A 23,792-nucleotide genomic window follows, 5' to 3' on the forward strand; every position below is an offset into this window, starting at 1 on the left:
AAGATCTCCTTATTCTAAAAGTAAATGGAAAAAACTTAGTTCATATTTTCGTCATTCATTCTTGAGAAATCTAATGATTTAGATATCCTCATGAATTCAAACTATTGGATTTTCTAAAAATGAACAACTAAGATGTGGACTAAGTTTTTTCCACTTACTTTTGGAGTAAGTAGATCCCTTCCATTTACTTATTTATATGAACATAAAGCAATATAATTTACATGATGCATACATCCCAACTTTGATTTTCTGTAGTAGCATAGAGTTACATAACTGAGCATTAAACCCCGGATGTTAATGGGAAATGTAAGCTCTATTACTTTCATCAAAATCCTAATTTTCAAATCGCTAGCTTTCTTTCTAGCAATTCCTTCCACCATCCACAATAGGCACGCATATGAATTTATTCTTGAGCTACCATGACTATAGTTCAAACACCTGCATAAAAATTAATATCATAGATGAATATAACCTTGAAACTTTGATGGAAGTATCAATGCCTTTAAACAGACATGCAAATTTTAGAATTATAATTTGGTGTCATGTTTCTGTTACATTTAGTAACAGATACCATTTTACAAGTAAACTCGGTTTATTCGATGAGTACTTGAATAAACTATAATCAGCAACTCTTTAGCATAACATACAGCCACATGTATGTAAAAAAATAAATGTAAATGAAGATGAATTAGCAATTTCAAATGCAATGCACAAGTCAAGATTTAATGAAAAGGTTAGATAGAACAATTACTGTTTTGAAATTATGTGTCTCCTCCCTTAGTTCAGGAATTATGTTATCAACTATACGTTGTATAATAGTAGGAAGATGATGATTCTTGACATCACTGCTTTCCTGTGAAAAGTCCACGTAAAAACCACAATCAGCATAACCAAATAATATTGCTTTACCGTAATTTGCTCTAACACGAATTGATTTTGTAAGTAAGCGGTATAGAGTCCCATGCCGATGTAGTACCTGAGATTTCAAGGCATCATGATGCTGAAGTGCTACAGAAATACGTATTATTGCACAGAGATATATGAATTTCTGATTCTCCTGAATATCAAAAGGATAAAAGAAGAGAAGGGGTCTGAAGTTACAATGATGTAGTAATTCCAAATCCCAGCCACAAAAAAGACAGAACTAACCTCCTCGTGATTTTCCATGAAAGCATCAGATTTTGGAAATTTCTTCCTGTGATGTCTGGTGAGTAATGCAATTAACTGAAACCCCCACTAAATTATAATTAACAATCGTACTTAAAATGGAGCTATGAAAGGAACATCACAAATGTGGAAAATGTTGGTTTTATTTTGTCATCATCTCACTATGGGTGCAATCCCTTAATGATTGTTGCGGTTCTAAGAAAGTTCAAGGAAACAAAATTGCGTCATTGCCATCAGATATAGCTTTTGGGTTAGTGGTAAACACTTGATCCAACATGAAGTTTGTCTAAAAGTTTTGTGTAGAAGGTGAAAAATAAGGAGGTGGAGACATGAATATGGAGTGGGATAGAAAAGGCTTTGATTTTCACTCCTTGGAGCTTGGTTGGGACAAAAATTATTAGAAAATCATATATATCTCATTCCATGCTATAGGAGTGAGGAGAGGCCAAAGTTTTCGGAGGAAGAATGCGAATGGCTTACATTCCACTTTTATCCCTTCTGTAAATTTTCAACTCAACCAAAGACAGGGACTCTGCTGACAACTGAATACATGCATGGAATCTAAGACAGAGCACATATGATGCAACCATGCTTCACATATTCAGTAAAAACAACATACCTTAACCTCATCTGGACTATAATCACAAAGGTGGCCACCATTCTGCACAAAAAAATCACCAAATAATTCAAACGGAAAAAATAATGAATAGGGTAGGGTATTCAGTCTTGGACTTTCAAATACATGGAACTATATCTTAATGACTTAATCTGCTATATCCATTTAAGCAAGCCAAATAAAAAACAAAGGCAAGCTAAGAAATAAGGAAGGGGAAAATTACCATAATAAAATGGTAGGACTGTTTATGGTAACCCTTTTTACCAGTGACGAGCCCAATATTGTGAAGCAAGCTAGCAGCTTCAAGATACTCAAGATCGTTCTCAATCAACACTGAAGCGAGTTCAACTTTGTTCCTCCTAGCTTGGTCCTTATAATTTCTCAGCCCTTGGAAGATGTCCTGCAACAATCATCTATAGAAGAAATAATTCCAGGGCAAACAGCAATTGTCTATCATAATGATTATGACAGATAAGATGGATCCTCTCCATTATTGCCATTAATAATGGAGAGGCAAGTCCTTGAAAAACCAAAGAAAATCTAACATGTAATGACATATCTATCCTTTCAAGTATAATAGAATAAGATCTTTGTCATTCAAAACACAAGTAAATTGAAGTACTTGCCTCTCCATTAATGGAGAGGATCCCTATTCGATAAGAATCATCTGCCTGACACATTTATTCTATGGATTCAGTTTCTTGAATTGGAAACCAGATTATATTGAATATAAATATTAAATAAAGATGAAAGATCACAGTAGTGTATACCGAATCGGATCACTGCAGTTGTGTGAATTCTGTAATTTCTGAAATTGTGACCCACATTTTTATCGAGTTGAATTTTGGAGGGGAAATGAAAATGCTTCAGATATATGAAATACACTTATGAGATGGCTATGTCTTCCATTTCTCTTATTTCCCCGCCAAAACTCAACTCCCAAAACATACCCTACATGCATAATTATGTCATGCTTTGTTGCAAATCTTTACTTAGTAGGTTCCAAAACCAAACTAGAGTTAAAGGACAATGGGAAAAAATTGTTGATGACAATAACAGAATACTCTAACTGAATAAGTAATGCTGAATTGCCGATCCTAACAGATTATGTAGAAGTGAAAATGAAGTTCAATAAACCTTGGCAAGGATTGCACATTCCACAGCAGATCTCATCTTCTTTTGGCCATTAAACCTCATAGCAAACCTCATAACAGATTGCCACCTAACATTTGCATTCAAATCATAATAACCAGGGTACAGCTTAGCCAAACTTTCTGCAATAACGCCCTCCCCCAATGAGTACCCTGAAACCTTCATTTCTTCAACGCCAAGCATCTCAAATATCTCCTCCAGCAAAACCGCACCGGCCACGATAAACTCCGAACGCTCCTCAAAAACCCTCTCTTTCTCTTTCTCCCTTTCACCATCACACAACATTTCCACCACGCCCCTTAATTCTCCTCTACTAAAACCCCAACCCCTTTTTCCACCATCAACAACACCGCGAAACACCGCATTGTCAATTGCCTTAATTGTGCCGGAAGAACCAACAGCTATCTCAAAACCATGCTTCTGGATCCTCTCAACAACCCCAGATTCATGAATAACCGACCTTATGTGTTCCCTCATTCTTGGAACTGCATCCTTATTCGTAAACCTTTGTGTCAGAACAACATGACCTAGATTTAAGGAAGTGGCAAAAACTGATTTTCCTTTAAACCCAACAACAAACTCGGTGGACCCACCTCCAATATCAACCGTCAGAGCCAATTTATCATAAACTGGCAGAAACTGAAGCACGCCGAGGTAACCAAGCCGCGCTTCCTCTTCTCCTGACAAGACATCAACTTTCATTCCGATGTTGTTGGAAATGGAATTAACGAAGTCTAGTGTGTTGTGGGCGTCGCGGACTGCGGCGGTGGCGACGCAGCGGGTTTGTGTTTGGGCAACATGGTGGGATTGAAGAATGTTATGGAAGTCGGAGAGGGCTTCGAGGGCGCGTATAGTGGAGTGAGGGGAGATAGAGTAAGGAGTGAGGGTGGGGGTGACGTCGCGACCAAGGAGGACACGGTGTTTGGTGCGGTGGATTGGGAAGAATCTGCCGGAGGGGTCGGTGCGAACGATGAGGAGCTTGAATGAGTTGGTACCAATGTCGATGGATGCGAAGAGAGAAGAGGATTGGCTTGAGGAGGATGAGAGAGTCAACGCCATTGTCGTGATGTACTTGCACTTGCTACTTTTGTGTTACATGTATTAGGATGGAACCACTTGTCTATCTCAAATATATCTCATTCTCTATTTCAATATATTTAGATAAAATAAAAAATTTAAAAGCACAGAATAATAAAATGAAATACTCTTTGGGACGATTTTGAACCTGCCATCTTCATCCCATATGTATTGTGTTACTTATGACAATGAATAAAAGAAAAAAAAAACAATAAGTGATATTATCTCAACCGATGATAAAGAATAAAATATCATTCCAAAGTGTTAATCTTTGTCCCTTATACACATGTAGCTATCATTAACCTAAAAGTCTAAGAGAAGTGATCATGGATGAGGTTAGGACGCGTAAGGCACTTGACCCTAAATGTAATCGGATCATTTTTCTGAACTCGATTCAAATCTAGATCAAAGCTAATTCGAGCTTAAATATCAACTGGACAATCTTTGAATTCAGACCTGAACCTAGACTCAGTTAAATATAATGTATACATCTTTTAGATAAAGTATTCTCGATATTATTTATTATTATGAATATGTAATTTGACATGTGAAATAATATGTGTATAAATATTGTTAATCGTGTACATGTGACGAAAAAAATTAGAAAACCAAAAATATTTTCAATCAAAAATATGTCATTAATCTGTGCATAATTAAATATAGACATTCACAAACATGATGGGTGAATAACCATGACACGTGTTTGGGTTGGATCATGTTTATACCCTCCCTAATCTTAAATATTGACTGAGTTTAATTTTTAAATTCAAACTCGACCATAGACCCAGTGAGACCCAACTCAATTTGGATCTAATTATAATTGAGTCAAGTCGGATGAAGTAAAGTAGGTTCATCCTCACCTCTAAAAACAAAGTAACCCAAGGTTTCTGGTATTTGATTTCATAAATTTGATGTGTTAAAATTTTCATTTATTTCAAATTATTTATAATTCGTTACATATTATTTTTCAATTACACTTTTATTTATCAATAAGACGTTAATTTATTGGTATAAGATCATATTGAATCTCTAAGGTCGAAAGTTTGATTTTTAAAAGCGACACTTGTTGGTAAGGGCAGTTACAAACCTGGATGATTAATTCATTATCCAAAAAAGTGAGAAGATACATGCACTACAAAAATTACACTCTTATTTATTATCTATATTTTTCTTCATATATATATATATAGTATAAAGATTTGTTACATAATCATTATATTACCTATCATTCATTTGTATTATTTTTGAAGAGTCAGTAATAATTAAAAAATGAACGATAAATAATAGACTGACAATCTATAAAACTCATACATTATTAGTACATTCATTTTTTCTCTTTCCTAAATTTTGTTAATAACTTTAAACATAAAAAACATGGAACAAAAATATTAGTATAAAGATTGGTTTGAACAAAATAATTTTGATTAGGGAAAACTTAATAAAACACCATAAACTTTATATGATGCCTCACATAATAAAACACCATAACTTTAGATTTATATTACATTATTACTCACTTTGTAAGAATAAGAATTAAATATAATATCACAGACTCACCTTGTAAGAAGAATAATAATAATAATTATCCTCAATTGGCATGTGTTATTTACGGGATCACATCTGCTGTCCCACAGAGAGTGCCACTCCATGTGTCACTACTTGTGATTGGTTGAAAAAATATATTTAAATTAAAATTTTAATAATTAATTATTTTTCTGACCAATCACAAGTAATAATACATCAAGTGGTACACTATTGTGGGACAGCAGATGTCCACCCGTTATTTACACCTTTTTCATCTTCTTCAGTTCATGGGTCTTAAAACGAAGCCTAAGTTTGTAATAATTGGGCCAAGTTGTATGGTTTGCTAACAAAACCTCCAGGCTCTAATGAGCAAACCAAACCGAACCGAAGTCACAATGATATATCTCCAACGACGAAAGTAACGTCTATCCCCACCACGTTCAAATTCAAACAAGTGGCATTTTCGCAAATTTCACCTGATCCAAGTCCACTTTTCCTCCAACTATTCCCATCCCCTATTATATAAACTTCCCCCTTTCATTTCACCTTTTCCAACTTCAATCCAAAACCCTATCACAGTGAAACCCTATCACACTCATTGTTCTCTGTCCCTTTCTTCTTCTCACAGTTTCTGTTTATTGCTTCATTTTCATTCCGAAACGATGTCGTATCGCCCTACCAGCAACGCCAGAACGGACAGCCGTCGGAACCGATACAAGGTGGCGGTGGACGCCGAAGAAGGTCGCAGAAGGCGTGAGGACACGATGGTGGAGATCCGTAAGAACCGTAGAGAAGAGAGTTTGCAGAAAAAGAGGCGCGAGGGTCTTCCACCTCAGCAGGTTCCTTCTTCTGTTCCCTCTACTACGGTGGAGAAGAAGGTTAGTTCACACTTTCTCATAATATATACTCTCTTTAATTAATATCATTATTTTCAATTCATGCTTCACTTATCAGAATTTATTCTTCACAACTCGATATCAGTAACTTTTAGTTGTTAGGTTGATCGAACTATTTATAAATTTATACTTTTATAGTAATTGATACACTTCGATATAATCTTTGGCTGTATCTTGATTGTTGAATTGCTTTACTAAGATTATGCTCAATAATATTCTAATTTCACCAAAGTTCTCACTAGGTTGGTAGTTGTAATTCTGTCATGATATATTCAATTATATGTTTCACAACTTGATATGAGTAATTTTTATGATGCAACATGATAGCTTGATTGATTGTTGATTCAGGCATGATCGTTTGTCATATTCATCTCGACTATGTTCGAAGCTTTATTACTTACCGTTGGAATTTTATATGGTGCAGTTGGAACATCTAACTACCATGGTTGCTGGTGTTTGGGCGGAAGATAATAACCTTCAACTTGAGTCAACTACTCAGTTTCGGAAGTTGCTTTCAATTGGTTAGATATTGGTTTTCTCCATTCGTTTATTGCCCCATTGCATATTTAATTCCAGTTTGGTAAAGAGATTCTGCCACATTTCATGTTTTTTTCCTGTCCATCTTTTCCAGTCTGTCTTACGCAGTCTTGGATAAATTTTGAGTTCATATCCTTACTTATTACTTACTTTATGGTATGAAAAACTACATTTGTTATTGTTATCTAGTAAGAAACAAGCGAAGAGGGGAAATGTGAATAGCTAATTTTGTCTGATCTATTTTTTGCATTCATTAATTTTTCGAAGGGAAAAACAGTAGCTTTCATTTCTCAAAGAAAAAAAGCATCAAGAATAGTGCTATTTGTGAATCTTTTGAAAGAAAAAAACCAAAAAAAGATTTGCTTTTTACAAATGATAAATACAAAGTGTATATGTTCTTCCTCTTGGTCCAATCCTAATTAGAAAAAGTAAAATAATATAAAGCTTATAGACTAAGACCTTGGGTACATATTAAGTCCATATAAATTGTAGGTGATCTAAAAAAGATGGGCTAAGACCTTAGGCCTAGATTTGTTTTGCGTTTTTTAATTGGAATTTAGACTTGGATCAAAAGGAAGGAGATAGACACTTTGTATTTTTATTTTGTGAAGTAACTAAGCAGTTTTTTATTTGAAATCTTTAGGAACAAAATTACTACCTAAAAAAGAAAAACACTAAACATTTTAGTAAAGACAGACTCCCATTGAAAAGAAATCTTTTTGGTCTTTTTTTATTCAAAAGACTCACAAATAGCACTGTTTTGACTTCTTTTTTTGAGAAATTGAAAGCTAGTATTTTTTTCCTTAAAATGGATCCATAAACACGCTAGACAAAATTGTGTCCTGATCACATCTGTGCAGTAAACTTTAAAGGATATTTGATGGATTTGTTCCCTTCTTCTTTCCTGCCAGAACGTAGTCCACCAATCGAGGAAGTTATTCAAACTGGTGTAGTTTCTCGGTTTGTTGAATTTCTGATGAGAGAAGACTTTCCACAGCTGCAGGTTTGCCATTTACCTCGTTTGTTTAGATTGTATGTTTTTTCTTTTGGTGATGTATTGCCTTCACATTGTTTATTACATGCTGTAGTTTGAGGCAGCTTGGGCTTTGACGAATATAGCCTCTGGGACATCTGAAAACACCAAGGTGGTAATTGATCATGGGGCTGTCCCAATTTTCGTGAAGCTCCTTGCTTCACCTAGCGATGATGTCCGTGAACAGGTATACTCTACATGCCTTAGCATAGCAAGATATGTTAATGAGTTGTCAAACTGTTTCTTGTTTTTCTTCAATTTAAGAAACAGCTGTTGACTGTGATGACCGATGAAATTTTCTTTTCCCATTATGTGTGTGGTGCGTGCTTTTGCATGCAAAATTGGGGTGGGAACTTAATCATTGTGTTGGGTGTTATTTCAATGTTTAGCAATGTCTAATAGGCAGCAAAAGAAGGATAACAAGACCTTGTAGACTTCTAGTTGCATTTACCATGGTATCATTTATTAAAGGTGTAGCATTTCACGACATGTATTTTTGGTACTCACAGGCTGTTTGGGCATTAGGAAATGTTGCCGGGGATTCTCCCAGATGTCGTGATCTTGTTCTCGGTCATGGGTCTTTACTTCCCCTGTTGTCACAATTGAATGAACATGCAAAACTCTCTATGCTTAGAAATGCTACCTGGACACTTTCAAACTTCTGCAGGGGCAAGCCACAGCCTCCTTTTGACCAGGTATAAAAATATTCCTTGCTTAATATAACAGAATAGTTAGTTATTGGCAAAATGTTTTTGTTTTCCTTATCATTTCCTTATTGCTGTGGTAATAAATCTCCTTGGTTATTATAAAATGCTACTTGATTGGCAATCATGATTGAAGTTGGATGTTGTCAATTGTCATATCAAGATTGAGAGAACATACATTGCTTAGTGACCATTCTAACTTATAGACTTGAATGTTACAGTTGGTTAAATCTTATCTGTTGTATTTGCATGAAAAAGTAATTAGTATTGACCAAGCTACTGCCAGAATTCGAAGTCATGGCAATGACACCAAGATAAAGAACTTAGTTGGTTATTGGTCGCTTCTTGTTTGATTTTTCCAGTATTTTTTGCCTTATGTTTTGTTTTACAAATAATGTATTTTATTTTCTCACAGGTTAAACCTGCACTTCCTGCACTGGCCCGTCTTATCCATTCAACTGATGAAGAGGTCTTGACTGATGCTTGTTGGGCGCTTTCGTATCTTTCTGATGGTACAAATGACAAAATTCAAGCTGTAATTGAAGCTGGTGTTTGTCCCCGGCTTGTTGAGCTTTTGCTGTGAGTAATCTACATCTCAAATATTGCTGTGCAAGAATGTACACTCGTCAACGTTAATTTTCAAATTCTAAATGTTCTATTTCTGTTCAAGGCACCCATCCCCTTCCGTGCTAATCCCTGCTCTTCGTACTGTTGGAAATATTGTCACTGGAGATGATATACAAACTCAGGTATTAAGTTCAGGAATGTCTAATTGTTCTTTTGTTGTGTACACTGTCACCCTGCGTATGGTTGCAGCCAAGGGAAGCGTATGGACGTTTACATCATGAGTTTTGAGTTCTCTTCCCATGAAAATGTCCTCGGGAGTGAGTTGAGATCATTTCTAGGCTCTACTATCCTGAAAGGACCCGTATACCCACCCTTGTCATCCATGTTGTTACCCGTTAACATAAATTTCACCTTTTATATATGGGTTTAGGACCCCAACTATGTATAGCATGAAGCACACATAGGTAGAAAGTTGGACGAGATGAAACACTAGACAAGATAAGATTAGGAATGAATGTACTAGGGAGAAAATTGGGGTAGCTCATATTGTACAAAACATGGCAAAATCGTAACTTAGGTGGTTTGAACATGTATGAAGGAGACTGTTAGAAGCCTCGGTAAAGAGAGTAGATCAAATGGAGGTTAGTTACATTTCTAGAGGGAGAGGGAGACCAAGAAAAACTGTAGGTGAAACAATTAGGAAAATGTTTAGAGATGGATGATTTTTCAGTTGACATGATTTATGAATTATGATAGAGTATTATGATGTCATATGTTCCTTGTGGCCGACCCCAACTTGTGAGACCCATGCTTGATTGTTGTTGTTTTAGACTCCATTGCCAATTGCAATCCTTGTAGTTTTTCTGTTGAGAGCACCTTATTTTGGAAAATATGTATTTCAATATTTTTCACTTACACATGATTAGTTTTTTGTTTTTTGTTTTAATGCTGTCCTTTGCTTCACAGGTTATCATCAACCATCAAGCTCTCCCTTGCCTTTTGAATCTGTTGACCAATAATTATAAGAAAAGCATAAAGAAGGAGGCTTGTTGGACCATATCAAACATCACAGCTGGGAATACTCAGCAAATTCAGGTATGCTTAAAAGTTTCTCTTTATTTTGTTGTATGAATGCATTTTCTGCTAAATGAAATTTGATAATTTTCTCTTTAGACTCTGATTGAATTCTGATGATTAATAGACTGTAGTTGAGGCTAATATAATTGGCCCTTTGGTCAACCTGCTTCAAAATGCTGAGTTTGATATCAAGAAAGAGGCTGCTTGGGCTATCTCAAATGCTACGTCTGGTGGATCTCATGACCAAATCAAGTATGTATAGAAGCTTATCTTTGAAATATTCCCTAGGAGGTTATTATGGTTATAGTATTTTTTGTCGTTGCAAGACTTGAATTAATTTCCTGATTGACAGCTACCTGGTAAGTCAAGGGTGTATCAAGCCCTTGTGTGATCTTCTCATCTGTCCTGATCCTAGGATCGTGACTGTTTGCCTGGAAGGCCTTGAAAACATCTTGAAGGTCGGGGAAGCTGATAAGAATACGGGCTCTACTGGTGATGTGAATCTGTATGCCCAAATGATTGATGATGCTGAGGGATTGGAGAAAATTGAGAACCTCCAGAGTCATGACAACACAGAGATTTATGAAAAGGCAGTGAAAATTCTTGAGACATACTGGTTGGAGGAAGAAGATGAGACTTTGCCTCCTGGTGCTGCTGCTCAATCAGAGTTCAACTTTGGTAGCACTAATGCTCCTTCTGTGCCTTCTGGTGGATTCAACTTTAATTAGCAGTGATATTCATGCTTTACTGGGGTAACGTCCTATGCTATATTTGGCCTTGTTATGGTTTCTGTTGAAATTATTGACGGGACCTGGTAAATCTTTTTGTGGCAATTTGCATGATGTTTATGTTTTCTTCAATGTTTTGATATTCATTGAAATTTTCTCAAATGCAGGAGTTTTGGCTGGTCTATCAGTAAATTCCTCTCTGCTGTGGGACAACAGTTGCGGTTCGTGTCATTATCTTTTCATTTCCTTGGGTCCTATAAGGTCCGGCCTTGGTAAATAGAGTGTTGCCGGAGTGGCTTGGGTTTTTGCAGTGGCGGGTTTTAAATGTTATGGAGACAAATGGTTTGTGGCTTAATTTTTTGCCACCTTAGAGAATACTGGAATTTTGTTTTATGTCAAATTTATAGAATTTGTTCAGTCTCGTGATTGTTTCTTTGCTATCCGTCAGAGATTGGAGCCAGTGAGTCCAGTGTGGTTTTGTTTTGGCAAATGCCAAATGCTACTGTATGTTCTTCATAATTATTGTGGTTACAAGGAACATATACCCCTTACCTTCTAAGGTTTTTTGTCGACTAAATTTACCTTCTATTTTGATTATTCGTTATGTTATCTAGGCCCTGGTCCAGGTGCATATACGGTTGTAACCATGACTTTCACTTGTCTTCTTGACGGGCTCTATTAAATTTGCGTGATGTTCTATAAAAAATTTCTTTTGTACTTTATTATCTATCAAATGCACATGTTTGCAAACTTGAAATTGACTTTGCATTCTTATGCTGGTCGTTGAAACAGAGGAGAAAGAGATTTAGGGTTTGTTTGAGAGTTGGATTTTGGAGGGGAAGGAAGGGAAAGAGAAGGCTTGGGAGTCATCTCACAAGTGTATTTCATGGCTCCAAGCCTTCCCATCCAAAATCCAACTCCCAAACTAATCCTTAGGGGTGAGAATTTTAAAGAGAAAAAACATATTTCTTTCTTAGTTTACTAGAGCAAATTTGTTTCTCTTCTCATGATGAGAAAGCGGAGAGGGAGAGCCTAGAGAGACAAAATATATCTTTCTTTTCTTTTTATTTTTTTCTGAAACCAAGTAATGTAATACACAAAACACTTTATGCTCATTTCTTTTTATCTGTTTTACTATTCTTACATATTAGTCTTTTTTTTTCTGACTAGAGGGAATTTTGTTTTTGTTTTGTAAAACCAAATTACTGCCATCATTGTGACAATAATGATAATAAATTAGAGCCGTTTTCCATTTCAAAAAAAACTCGGATATGAATATTTGGTTGATATTAACAAAAGAAAAATAATGTCTTCCTATAAATTCTTTTACAAATTACAAGTGATATGTGTCCATTTTTTGTGGTGTGGAAAGATTTGTATGATGGTATATACTTATGACTCTTAATTTATGTCACAGCATTGAGCTAAGAGATTACATTTTAGAATTTAAATGCAATCCACAGCAGGTATCACTGAATAACTACCAATTGTTGTGCAATCTGCACTCCTTCAATTACACAAATAATCACTTTAAATGCAATCTTGCTTGACCCAAGTAAGATTAATATGTACAGATCTCTCCCAACCAAATGCAATTGCATTCATACAGACTCGAACTTGAAACCTTTGATTAAGCTAGAAGAACTTTATGCTCATTTACCTACAGGGATGTTGGTTATGGAAACAATTTTAGTATGAGACTCAAACCACTTTCGTTATAGTATAGAATTTATGGTTTGATAGAGGACTCAATAAGATATGGAATCAAAGACATTTTCAATATAAAAACTTTTGTGATTCAGTCAGTTATTGTTTTCATCTTGAGACTGTGAAGTAAGATTGCACTTTGTAATCTCCAGGGTTACTGAAAAGTGAGATTGCACTTTGTGAATTTATGTCCCTAATTGCTACTCAGATTACACAGTTTCCAAACTCTTGTAAGTCCTCAATGCTATGATCCTAATTCAGATATTCATGAAATTGTTACTCAGATGATCAACAGAACTGATGTTCCAAGGTAATATAACTATCTATGGCTTTTGTATACTTCAGATTCCTTGGATTATGAATTGCTCTCCAAAAAATATTCCTTTTTGTCTTTTCAGCACAAATTAGTGAATTTATATTCATAAAGTGACCATGAGAAAAGCAGCTTAAAATTAAGAAACTATGCTTGCAGAATAGATAAGCAGAATATTCTACCATTATCATCAGTGCAGATAGTTGATTGGGATAGAATTTATGATTGTATATCCATTATTATCCAACCAAATTAAAAGTGAAAGCATTAGTATAAGTTTATCCATATAACAACAACAACAAAACATCTTACCCATTAGGCGGGGCTGGTTACATATCAAATGAAGTTATTGTTTCCTAAAGGGCTAAACCATGCGCCTAGAAATTATGATATTTTTGTCTAAAAAAACACTGCGCCCATGGCAGATTGAACACACATTCTCTGGGAACTTGAGTTACTTTTACTTCCATGCTTATTTACTATGATCTGAAGTTGGCTTTTGTGATCGTGTAGAAAGTAGAAAAGTACACATGAACATAGGAAGGAAACATAATAAAAATTGAAATTTGCTTTCATTGAGAGTTGAACTCAAGACCTCCCGCTTACTAAACGGGTGCTCTAACCAACTGAGCTATGAAAGCTTGTTGAGTATAAATTGATATGTTATGTTATATAATCAACTTTCTTAGACTTTTTCTTTCAAGAATACACTAACTGAAAACTATATTATCTGAGAATGAAGAAACGTTTTAGTGTTTTACACTGAAATAAACTAATATTTTAGATTTTTAATTTTATTTTAATCACTAGTGATACTAAAATTTTCAACTATGGTTATGTTTAAAAGATGTCTAATTTCAATTGTGGTCTTTTTTTAAAATGTTGAATATATACCAACGACAAATATCAATTATTTTTTATGACCTATATAATCCTATAGAAGTATATTCTATTAGTATTATTTAATCTAAATTAATGTGTTATCTTTTTTGTAAACAATTAATGATATGTTTGGTTTGAAGCTTAATGTAATATATTCTATTACATTTATTCTCTTTCATGAAATCATTGAACAAATAGCACAAGCAAGTAAAATAACCCAACTTAACTTATTACATTTTTTTGGGTTTAGATACATGTATTTATCATTAGAGATAAAGTTAATAAATGAATGAAATGGTTAAATTTGTAGCTCCTTTAAAATGCATGCGGGGAACCTACACATAACATAATTGCCTATGAAAGTTAAGATATCAACCAAAAAAATATGATCGGAAAGGAACTTAGCATGCGTATACTCAGTCAAATAATGTTAAGCAGTGATTCATGGAACCGCTCTATACATTTTCTTTCTTACTCTAACACATCATCTCTATAGTCGGTTTGCAAGTTTACTGGAGGGAAATTGAGGGAAGAGAGAGGCTTGATAACATGTAATACACTTGTGAGATTCCGAAGCCTTATATTTCCATTTTATCGATCTAAAACTGAACTCGCAAACAAACCTTAAGGCTGTAATCCTCTAACACATCTCCTTCACCCTTACCTCCCCACTAGCTATAAAAATTACAAGGCAACTAATATGGTCTCTTGACCCAGTAAATATGGCTTGGCTATTACTCCAAAACTGCTTAATCTTCTCTAGGACAAGCTGCATTACTATTTCCAAGTGTAAAGGTAATGCTAATGAGCAATGTGTTTTTAAAATATATTGAATATCACCGTGAATCACAAAATAATTTCTTTAATGATTAAGAGAACCAGCATAACCAAGCACATGATAAGAAGCACTGTAGCACACATTACCATGCCCCCCTTTTTCTGAGTTCTCTCAGCCTGCATGTCCAGTAAGCATTGTAATTACCATAAAAGAGATAAAGAAAATGAAATAGAGAGGGGAAAAAGGAAGCTTCAGATACAGAAGTTAACTAAAATAGCACACGAGGAAGAGAAGTGGAACCTTCTGCAGCTGTTTAAGGCCATCATCAACTGTGGTTGCAACATTCTGAATGTTGTAGTCTATTCTATCAACAATGGTTCCCTAAAAATATAGGATGTCAGTTTTTAAAGGGTGCAGAACAAAGACAGGTATCAGCTCCCTATTGAAGGAGGGTATTTGCTGACCTGGTCTATGACTAATACTGACAAATCCTTCATAATCTGAGCAAGCTCGTTTACAGATTCCACAACCTACAAAAACAAATAACTTTTTAACTGCATAAATTTACACATCATGAAGTCAACAAACATCATTAATAACAGTGTACATGCCACTTTTGCTTACTTGGTGGATCTCCTTTTCTCTTTCTACAGTGAATGCTTCACTTTTTTTCAGCTTTGCCATCTGATGCTCACTAAATATCTACATATAATAATTTGATAGTACCAGCAATCAATTGGTAACAAATTTTCAAGGCAAGCATAGCCAGTATTGAGCATAACCATATAGATAATAGTATCTGTCAATAAATGTCACAGTGAACCAAAAGCTTTATAACAGGATAAGAATAATGTATTAGCCCACCTCCCCCATTATCCCAAAACACAGATGTGGACATAAAAAGGAAAACCAAATACCATATTATCCAAGTCATCATCTTCATATCTGGCTTTACTCCCATTCATGTTTATCTCAAGATCGATCCCATCTTGACCCTGCATCATCATAAAATGATAGTAAAAAACTTCAAAACATATTTCCATAACTTATTCAATGCTATGTATAGCATGAAAATTGAAATAATCTCCAGAAAAGAGACAGACAGCAAAAGAATGAATAAGGCGAGTATAATACAATATTCCTTCAAAATAAAAGACCAAGTATACTTCATCACTTGTTCATTGTTAGCTATGGAAAAGACCATTAAAAACCACTTGCCAATAACAAAACAAAGTGGTAAGACAATAGATATGCAGTTTTATACAATAAAAGAACCTAGATTACTAGAACTGGGTGTATAATTTGATAAGTAAACTAAATTAGAATTAAGTGTATAATTTGATAATGTAAAGTAATTGAGTTGAATTAAATGGTAATATTACTTTCTTGGTTTATCAAATTGTTGCTATAAATAAATTGTGCCAGTATAAAAGTAAAAAAACGTTCCAACATTCTTTTTTGAATCTTTGTAATCAATACGAAAAAGTAAACAAAAAATCTCTTCCCTTACCTCTTTTTGCTGCCTAAGGTGCTTCAAATATGTTGATTGTTTCCTGCGGAGCTCTACAGAGAGGCTCTGAAGGTCAGTAGCAAGAGAACGCTGCATGCGACACAAAAAAAATAAGAAACAGTTCAACAAACTACAAATAATAGTAAGGCTATTGAATAAGGAAGAAACATGAAAAACATATTCACACATAAAGATTAGACAGAATAAAGTGAAGACACCATCATAGATTCCGGGATCAATATCCCAGCCAGCTAACTAGCCATGGTAACTTGTCTCTTCCACCTCATATGAGTGCAGAAATAATTTCACCATCAATAAGCAATCAAAGGATAAAAGGAAGATGAATGTCTACATGTGCTTGGATATGTTACGGGATGTTATTTCTGAACATCCTTAAAGGTGTCAATAAGCCTACTGATTTCGTGAGCAGCTCACAGTTGTTTACAGGGAGTTCCCATCTTATATCATAGCCAACCCGACCAAGTGGAATAAAGGCTTGGTTATTATTGTTTTCATCTTATATTGTGAGTATTATATGACAGTTCTGAAGTGGTACCTGCACGTTTTTCCTGACATTGGAATCCTCAGAAGGCCCAGCAGCAGAGAGCCGTCGCAGTCCCCTCTCTGATTTCTTTATCAAGTCTGTTATCTCGTGTGTAAGAGACTCAATAGCATGCTGATCTTCCTTGCCATCTCCAAATGATGGCATTAAGGCCTTTGCGTGAGCATTAGTCAGCTCTGCCATTTTTGTGCGTGCACGTTGCACATATGCTGATATCTCTTCAGATACATCCACCCACGCTGGAGGTAGCCCCACAGTAATAGGATGTGAACCCTTACTGCTTCCATAAAAACAACGAATAATCCAGCAAGTCTTCTATAACTTGAAATAACATGCGTGCATGTGGGAAAAAATACAAAGAATTGAACTATGCATGATTTTATAAACTAGTGTCCAATTGTAGTAGAAAACATTTGCTTTCCATGGTAAATTAATAATTCTCATCCATGAAAAAAGGGGAAAATCTTCACTACTATTCAACATGTGTACAACATACCCCTTCAACAAAAATGTGTAATACGTACAGTTTACGATTGATCTGTCAATACACAAAAATCAATTCACTAATGTCATGTATTATTTGTTTGCTAATATTCTGAGCTACCTTGTGTTTGTTTAAGCTTTTATCACACAGAAAAAAGTGATTATTTTGATTAAAAAAATCAATTCTAACACTTGCACTTTTGTTTGGTCCGGTTTTACAAAAAACCAGAAATAACAACAAAGGGTGAAAGTTGAAACTCAGCTTTTTTTAGAATCTATATTTTGTTCAGCTTCTCAAAAAATCACTTTTATAGGTTCATGAATCATTGCAAAAGAAATCAATAACAAAATGCAATGAATATGAATCCACACAATTGGAAATTTGATTTACTATTACACTCTTGTATATATAAGATGTGTGAAGAGCACACCTTGAACTACCGGGATCCTCAGTGCTAACCAGAGCATAAGAACCATTAGGGTTGAGAAGTGAGGTGCTGATCAATTCGATGACGGGGCCACCGCCGGAAGATGTGGAAGCCGCCGGCGAAGAGGATGAAGGAACTCGAACACTCTTCAATGCATCTCTGTGCTTTCTGAAAATCAAAGTGCGATTCCTCGTCGCCATTCAGATCCTATGGATCTGATTTGAAACTTGATCAATACAAATTTGTTTGCGATTGTTGGAAAATGAAAATGATTCAAAACAGTCGAAGCGTAAAGGAAATTCTTCTGGAACATGGAGGGATAGATCGCTGATCACATGATCTAATTTCATGACCAAACGGATAATCACTTGTCTTCACTATTTTTATTTATTTATTTATGTGATTAATGAACTAATTCATTTTATATAATTGATTATTTATTCTAATAAGTATTTTTTATTGAATCAAATTATTAATATTTTAGTTATCTACCAACTTATTGTTGACAATGTTACTTACTTTATTACTTGGCAAATTGTAATACAATAGTTTTTACTTTCATCTTTTTTTCTTTTTCTCCTTTGAGCAAGTTGTGTCCAAGTTGGTCATCAATTAATTACATATTATATATATTTTTAATTTCCTGAATGTCATTTTTAGATATTATCCTTGATAAAGCTTGTTCTTACTTTTATTAACAAGCTTTTCATATCATATTAAATTAAAGAGAAAAGGATGAACTGAACACAATAATAAGGTTACTCCTTAAATTACATGCTTTATCTTTGTGTTTCTCACCAATTACTCTATCTTTCTTTACATACAAATACAATACTCATAGACTCATGTAAACACAAAAACTTTCATCATCTTCCTTTTTACCTTCTATGATGCATGTGAATCATTATTATATTCTACCTTTTACACTATCACAAAATTGAAGGCTTGAATGGGGACTTATTTTTTTTTGAAATATTTTTTAATAATATTAGGAGACATTCTATTAAACTATGGAGATCTATATATCCACTATTTATGGGGAAATGGTCTTATTTTGCATAAGGTCGAAGGACAATAACCTATCGCCTAGCCATGGATGTCACCTTTTGTGAGTGTCATCGCCTTGACACAAACAATCACCAAACTTTGTGGTAAGAAGCATCGGTAATTAGGGTGGCCCTGCCTATGTCCATACAATGCCCACCAAAATTATGGTGGATTGTTCTAAATATGGGTAGGGTGGACTTGTGGGCCGCCCTAAATTAAAAAAAACAAAAAATTACATAGTACTTGAGATTACATGAATACACAATGTGACATTAGGATTAAAAACACATAACATAACATCTTATTTTGCATAAACTGGACATACATTTAATTGGTAAGATATTATATTTTGGAAAATTGTTACATGCACTCAAGTGGTGAGAACATGAATTACTCTTGTCATACTCGACCCATCAAATTTCTTATTTTAGTGTTCATTGATGCCCATGACCACCCTGCCCGCCCATTTGAAATGCCCATAGGCAAAAAGGGCAGGTTGAGCGGACATTTTAAGACGGATGGACACAACTTTTATGCCCTCCCCGCCCAAAACATGCGAACGAGTGGGCCCCATAGGTTTTGTCCAAATTACCAATGATATTGGTAAGCAACAACAACTACAAAGAGAAAAGTTGCGGAAAAGAACGCCCTAAAACAATGTTGCTTCTAAAACTAACGACTTTATAAATTGACTAATGAAAGGATTAACAAGAATATAAACAAAAATTGAGTGGTTAAAATAAAAAAGAATTGAGAAACCAAATAAAAAATAATTTAAGTTCAACTTTAATCAAGAGCTATATCATAGGGATGGACAAATTAGAATAATGGATTATTAGCTAAGAAATTATGTGCGAAATATAAATCAAGGGCATTCAATTTCAAAGGTTTAAATGATGTAGGAAAGAAAAAAAAACTATTTCTTCATGTAGAAGGAACACTCCCCATTTGCCGTGTCGCATTTTGTTACATTTTATTTTTGTTAATTGATATAATTATTAATTGATTACAAAAATACAAAACGTAAAGTGAGGTAACAACTCTTTGTGAGAGATCTGTTTTTCGCCAATTAGTCATTGCTTGTTCTGGTTAAGAAGTTGGAGTTGAAACAATTTAGTTATTTTCTAAATGGAAACAGGAGTACTGTAGTAAGTTTATTAAATTGCATCATTATCTATTATATTTATTAAACATATTTATAAATGACAAAATATGTACTAATGTGTTTTTACACTGCTATTGTATCATTTATTATTAATATTTAATATAATTTACTTTTCAAAAAATAATATAAATAAATAATGAATAATATACTAAATACTATCGTGTATAAATTTTTACATAAATAATAAAAAAATATTACATTATTTCTAAAAATTCAAAATTTGTTAACGTCTGTCTAAAAGTTGACAACCTTACTACCATTTTGAGCGGATTAGTTGGACATGTCTTAATGCCAAAGAAAATGACTGAAAAGATTTATACTTAATATTTATTATTTATTGATATTTGTTTCAAACTGTCAATAATAATTAATTAATTAGAACATTAGTGTGTAAAACTCTACTAAATTTTTAAGATTGAGGTTCAGTTCCTAAAAACAAACAATTACAAACTTCAAAAGATAATAATTTCTTAGATAAAAAGATAAAATAAGATTACAATATATAAACTCTTACCTAGAAAAATTATTACAATATAGTACAAAATGTAAGAAAAAAAAGTATAAAATAAAAAGGGGAAATGGTATTATTATAAATGAGTAAAGGAAAACAGATAGTTCTTCCTCTTTGGGTGAAATTCCAGAGAGGTAGCATCTTGTGTTTGTGTTCTGTTCTTCAACCTAATCCTCTTTGATCAGAATCAGTGAAGAGAAGAAGCTATGGAAGGTGACTCTTCTTGGTCTCGTAGGCGCTTTCCTTCTGCGTTTCAATCTCGATCAGGTTCAATTTCCTATTTCTGAACACAATTTAAATTTTATTTGATTTCCCATTTTTATTGTTTTGAATCCCTTTTTGGTTAGCTTAACTGTGAAAGAACATAGCTTTAGAGACATTGATATTGTTATAATATGGGTGGGGTTGAAATGTTTATATTTTAATGTGAACATAAGAGAAGAAGGTAAAAGGAACTTTGAAAAGTTGTGTTTTTTCAGCTGAACTTCAGAATTGAGACTATTTATCCTTGAAAGTAGCTCAGGTAAACGAAATTTAAAAAGATTGTTGTTTTTGGGTATTGCTACTCGGAAAGTATGAAATCAGAAGATAATTTCGCTACTGGCTTAATTTCTTTAATGCACTAGAATGACTTCCATCTGGTTTTGTGACCTATTCTTTGTTGCATAGATAGGTTAATAATTAATTATAGTAGCAATGAGATATGGGATTTATGATCTAAAGATCTTAGTAATCTATACCAGGGCAGGGATTAAAACTTACAATGCCCCTGGTTGTTTGTTTATCTGCAACAGTGCAAGTACTGTATTGATTTCTCTTCTTGCGCTTATTGATGTGATATTTTGCAAAATGTAGATATGTTCATGGGTTTTGATGAAAATGAAGGGGATGATGATGTAAGGGAGGAGTTTCTATGCCCATTTTGTTCCGAGTATTTTGATATTGTTGGATTATGCTGCCACATTGATGAAGAGCATCCCATGGAGGCAAAAAATGGGGTATGACATTTTGACTGTTTTCATTTGTTATTCTACAATATTTCCAATTTCCAGTATTTTCTATCAATAGATGCTCAATTAGTGCATAGCCTTAAAGTAGTTATTGATTTCTATTCTACATGTTTGTTCCGGGAAGACCACCATTAAGAATAGGCCTGGATGAAGTCTTAGTTATTTTATATGGTGGGATAGTATTACTATTATGTATACTCAGGATCTATAGGATGATGCAGATTCCCCTTCTCCTTCTTCCTTTTTCCTCTTTAGTTGGAAGGCATTGGATACGATGCCCATTCTCAACAGAATAATGAGGGTAAGCTTTGGAGGGTTTAGTCCTGAAGGAATGAACACAAGAAGTAGTGTTTAGTTAGTTGTGGTGGTTACAACAGTAGTTGAGGAAGTTAGGAAGTAAGGAGGTTTAAATGGGTGGGAAGTGTACAGAATTGGTCAGGCTGGGATTATAGCTTGTTAACAGAGATTTATCGGTTGTAAGAGAGATATTCTCCTTTCACTCACTCTCTCTCTCTCTCCATAACAGAATAAAGGAATTCTTCTCCATTTTTTTGGTTTCTCTATTTCCCTGTTATTCTTCCTACAACTCTAGAGTAGTTCCTTATGGGTTCCTACGAGGGCTGGGAAGCATGTCCGGAGATGGTGAACATAGAGATTTGGATCCCCCACCCCTCCCTCTATTTGATATCGTTAAACTCAGATTTAATATTATGCATAAGCTTATGATGTTTAAGTTGGAAAATATGCAATATTTTGGGAATTCAACAGCTTTACTGATAGCTGCATTTTTTTATGCAGTTATGTCCAGTTTGTGCATTGAGAGTGGGGGTTGATATGGTAGAACACATAACCCTGCAACATGGAAGTATATTTAAGATATCCTTTTCAAATGTTGGTAAATTTTGTTCTGTCAATCATTAAATGGTCTTAAGTAAATCATTCTACTAAATTGCAGGGTTTTTGGACATTCAGTAAGGAAACTTTCATTACATTATGAGACATGTTACCAAAGAGTGTACTTTTAAGGTTGATCAAAATAAAAACCAAAATGGATTTATGTTTTAACCCAGCCCTCTTACTTGGTTGAATTCCTTAAGTAGTAAATACATGCAGCGCAAAAGGAGATCACGTAAAAGTGGGTATTATTCAACACTATCGTTATTGAGGAAAGAGCTGCGAGAAGGAAATTTGCAATCCCTTTTTGGTGGGTCTTCGTGTATAGTCTCCTCGTCTAATGCAGCACCAGATCCACTGTTATCATCCTTTATATCACCTCTAGCTAATGAACCTGCCAGTTATCAGCCTCAATTTCATACTGAGACAAGGTCATCCAAGAAAAACTCAGATGAGACTATATCAAAAAGGTTTTTTCATATATCAATTTCTCATAAAAATAAATGCTGATTTCTCTTCATGGAACTCTGGTTATTACTGTGCTAGTATTCATGTATGTAGTGATGGTCCCATTTGCTGTTTTCCATGCAATAATGCAATAGATAATTTATACGTATAATAAATGTTTGATAAGTTGTATTGACATTATAATATTGCACAATTTTAAGATAAGATTGTATCTTTCTCTGAGATGATAGCCTTACCCCTTATCTAATCCTCACAAACACACATACATGTCCTTCCATGTGATGTTGGCATGCTTATTCTGCTCAAGCTTATTTATAGTTTTCAGCATATTCAATTGAACATTCTATTTGCTTGCATTGCAATTTTTAATTCTTTTCATGTTCTCATTATTTGGGATTTGCATCGTATTTCTATAACTTTCACCTTCCAAAGCAATCAATTTTGTGCGTTGTTGCAAAACCGTGTGTTGTCTGGTTGTTTCTTGCTAAGGGCATAATTTTCCAACAACAATACAACAAGTGGTCTGTGTTTGATTGTCTTCTGTTAGTATCTCCAAGTTTCTAACATGTCGAATATTTCTGTTCAGAATTGTGGAGACTACCTTGTCAGTCAAGGATAAGGAAGAGAAGGAAAAGAGATGTGAGTTTGTTCAAGGGCTGTTACTGTCCACCATACTTAATGACAATTTGTGAAGGAAATTCATCAGAATGGCTGCTGCAGTAATGAGCTCTAATCCAAGATCCTAGTAATATTGTCTATTTGTATTTGGAATAAGGAATGTGACTTATGTTGTATGTGAACTGATGTATTCAGCTAAAAAGTTTCATCTTATCCTTTATTTTAATATCGCAAAGCATAACTGAAGTATATATTCTTACTGCATTTTTGCATTATGCTTAGAGATGGGTATGCAGTGCTCAGATAGAGAGTGGATGAAATATATGAACAGCACACCA

The 23,792-nt window shown here is 34.4% G+C and overlaps 4 protein-coding genes and 1 non-coding gene across 11 annotated transcripts; 2 read left to right on the forward strand and 3 right to left on the reverse strand.

Moving 5' to 3' along the window:
* Positions 200-4,031, reverse strand: LOC109336772 (exopolyphosphatase). Of its 2 annotated transcripts, none has more exons than XM_019573581.1 (7): positions 2,921-4,031; positions 2,007-2,183; positions 1,787-1,828; positions 1,150-1,224; positions 977-1,054; positions 752-853; positions 200-438 (listed from the first exon to the last, which is right to left on the reverse strand). In XM_019573581.1, the coding sequence occupies exons 1-7, from the start codon at positions 3,992-3,994 to the stop codon at positions 424-426; spliced, it is 1,563 nt and encodes a 520-aa protein (XP_019429126.1). In that variant the 5' UTR covers positions 3,995-4,031; the 3' UTR covers positions 200-423. The 2 variants fall into 2 exon arrangements, with proteins under 2 accessions (XP_019429126.1, XP_019429125.1); XM_019573580.1 differs by having other exon boundaries at positions 977-1,057.
* LOC109336381 (importin subunit alpha-2-like) lies at positions 6,098-11,709 on the forward strand. 2 transcript variants are annotated; one of them, XM_019572942.1, is made up of 11 exons: positions 6,098-6,414; positions 6,857-6,953; positions 7,881-7,972; positions 8,058-8,189; positions 8,512-8,697; positions 9,122-9,285; positions 9,377-9,455; positions 10,240-10,368; positions 10,475-10,602; positions 10,703-11,102; positions 11,246-11,709. In XM_019572942.1, exons 1-10 carry the CDS (start codon positions 6,199-6,201, stop codon positions 11,076-11,078), a joined length of 1,599 nt encoding a protein of 532 aa, XP_019428487.1. In that variant the 5' UTR covers positions 6,098-6,198; the 3' UTR covers positions 11,079-11,102; positions 11,246-11,709. The 2 variants fall into 2 exon arrangements, with proteins under 2 accessions (XP_019428487.1, XP_019428488.1); XM_019572943.1 differs by having other exon boundaries at positions 10,703-11,099; positions 11,243-11,709.
* TRNAT-AGU lies at positions 13,666-13,739 on the reverse strand. The gene has a single exon. It is a non-coding gene; the product is annotated as a tRNA-Thr (tRNA).
* LOC109335019 (syntaxin-43-like) lies at positions 14,344-18,091 on the reverse strand. 3 transcript variants are annotated; one of them, XM_019571050.1, is made up of 9 exons: positions 17,745-18,090; positions 16,825-17,107; positions 16,269-16,358; positions 15,676-15,753; positions 15,383-15,460; positions 15,223-15,288; positions 15,059-15,139; positions 14,821-14,934; positions 14,344-14,763 (listed from the first exon to the last, which is right to left on the reverse strand). In XM_019571050.1, the coding sequence occupies exons 1-8, from the start codon at positions 17,939-17,941 to the stop codon at positions 14,827-14,829; spliced, it is 981 nt and encodes a 326-aa protein (XP_019426595.1). In that variant the 5' UTR covers positions 17,942-18,090; the 3' UTR covers positions 14,344-14,763; positions 14,821-14,826. The 3 variants fall into 3 exon arrangements, 2 of the variants coding, with proteins under 2 accessions (XP_019426595.1, XP_019426594.1); XM_019571049.1 differs by having other exon boundaries at positions 14,344-14,934; positions 17,745-18,089; XR_002106170.1 differs by having other exon boundaries at positions 14,350-14,934; positions 15,223-15,304; positions 17,745-18,091.
* On the forward strand, positions 20,530-23,729 carry LOC109336103 (protein DEHYDRATION-INDUCED 19 homolog 3-like). Of its 3 annotated transcripts, none has more exons than XM_019572491.1 (6): positions 20,530-20,731; positions 21,320-21,462; positions 22,273-22,350; positions 22,582-22,838; positions 23,423-23,540; positions 23,572-23,703. In XM_019572491.1, exons 1-5 carry the CDS (start codon positions 20,671-20,673, stop codon positions 23,526-23,528), a joined length of 645 nt encoding a protein of 214 aa, XP_019428036.1. In that variant the 5' UTR covers positions 20,530-20,670; the 3' UTR covers positions 23,529-23,540; positions 23,572-23,703. The 3 variants fall into 3 exon arrangements, with proteins under 3 accessions (XP_019428036.1, XP_019428035.1, XP_019428034.1); XM_019572490.1 differs by having other exon boundaries at positions 23,423-23,537; positions 23,569-23,678; XM_019572489.1 differs by having other exon boundaries at positions 23,423-23,729.

The sequence above is a fragment of the Lupinus angustifolius genome, chromosome LG20 (assembly GCF_001865875.1).
Source record: "Lupinus angustifolius cultivar Tanjil chromosome LG20, LupAngTanjil_v1.0, whole genome shotgun sequence".
Taxonomy (NCBI): Eukaryota; Viridiplantae; Streptophyta; class Magnoliopsida; order Fabales; family Fabaceae; genus Lupinus; species Lupinus angustifolius.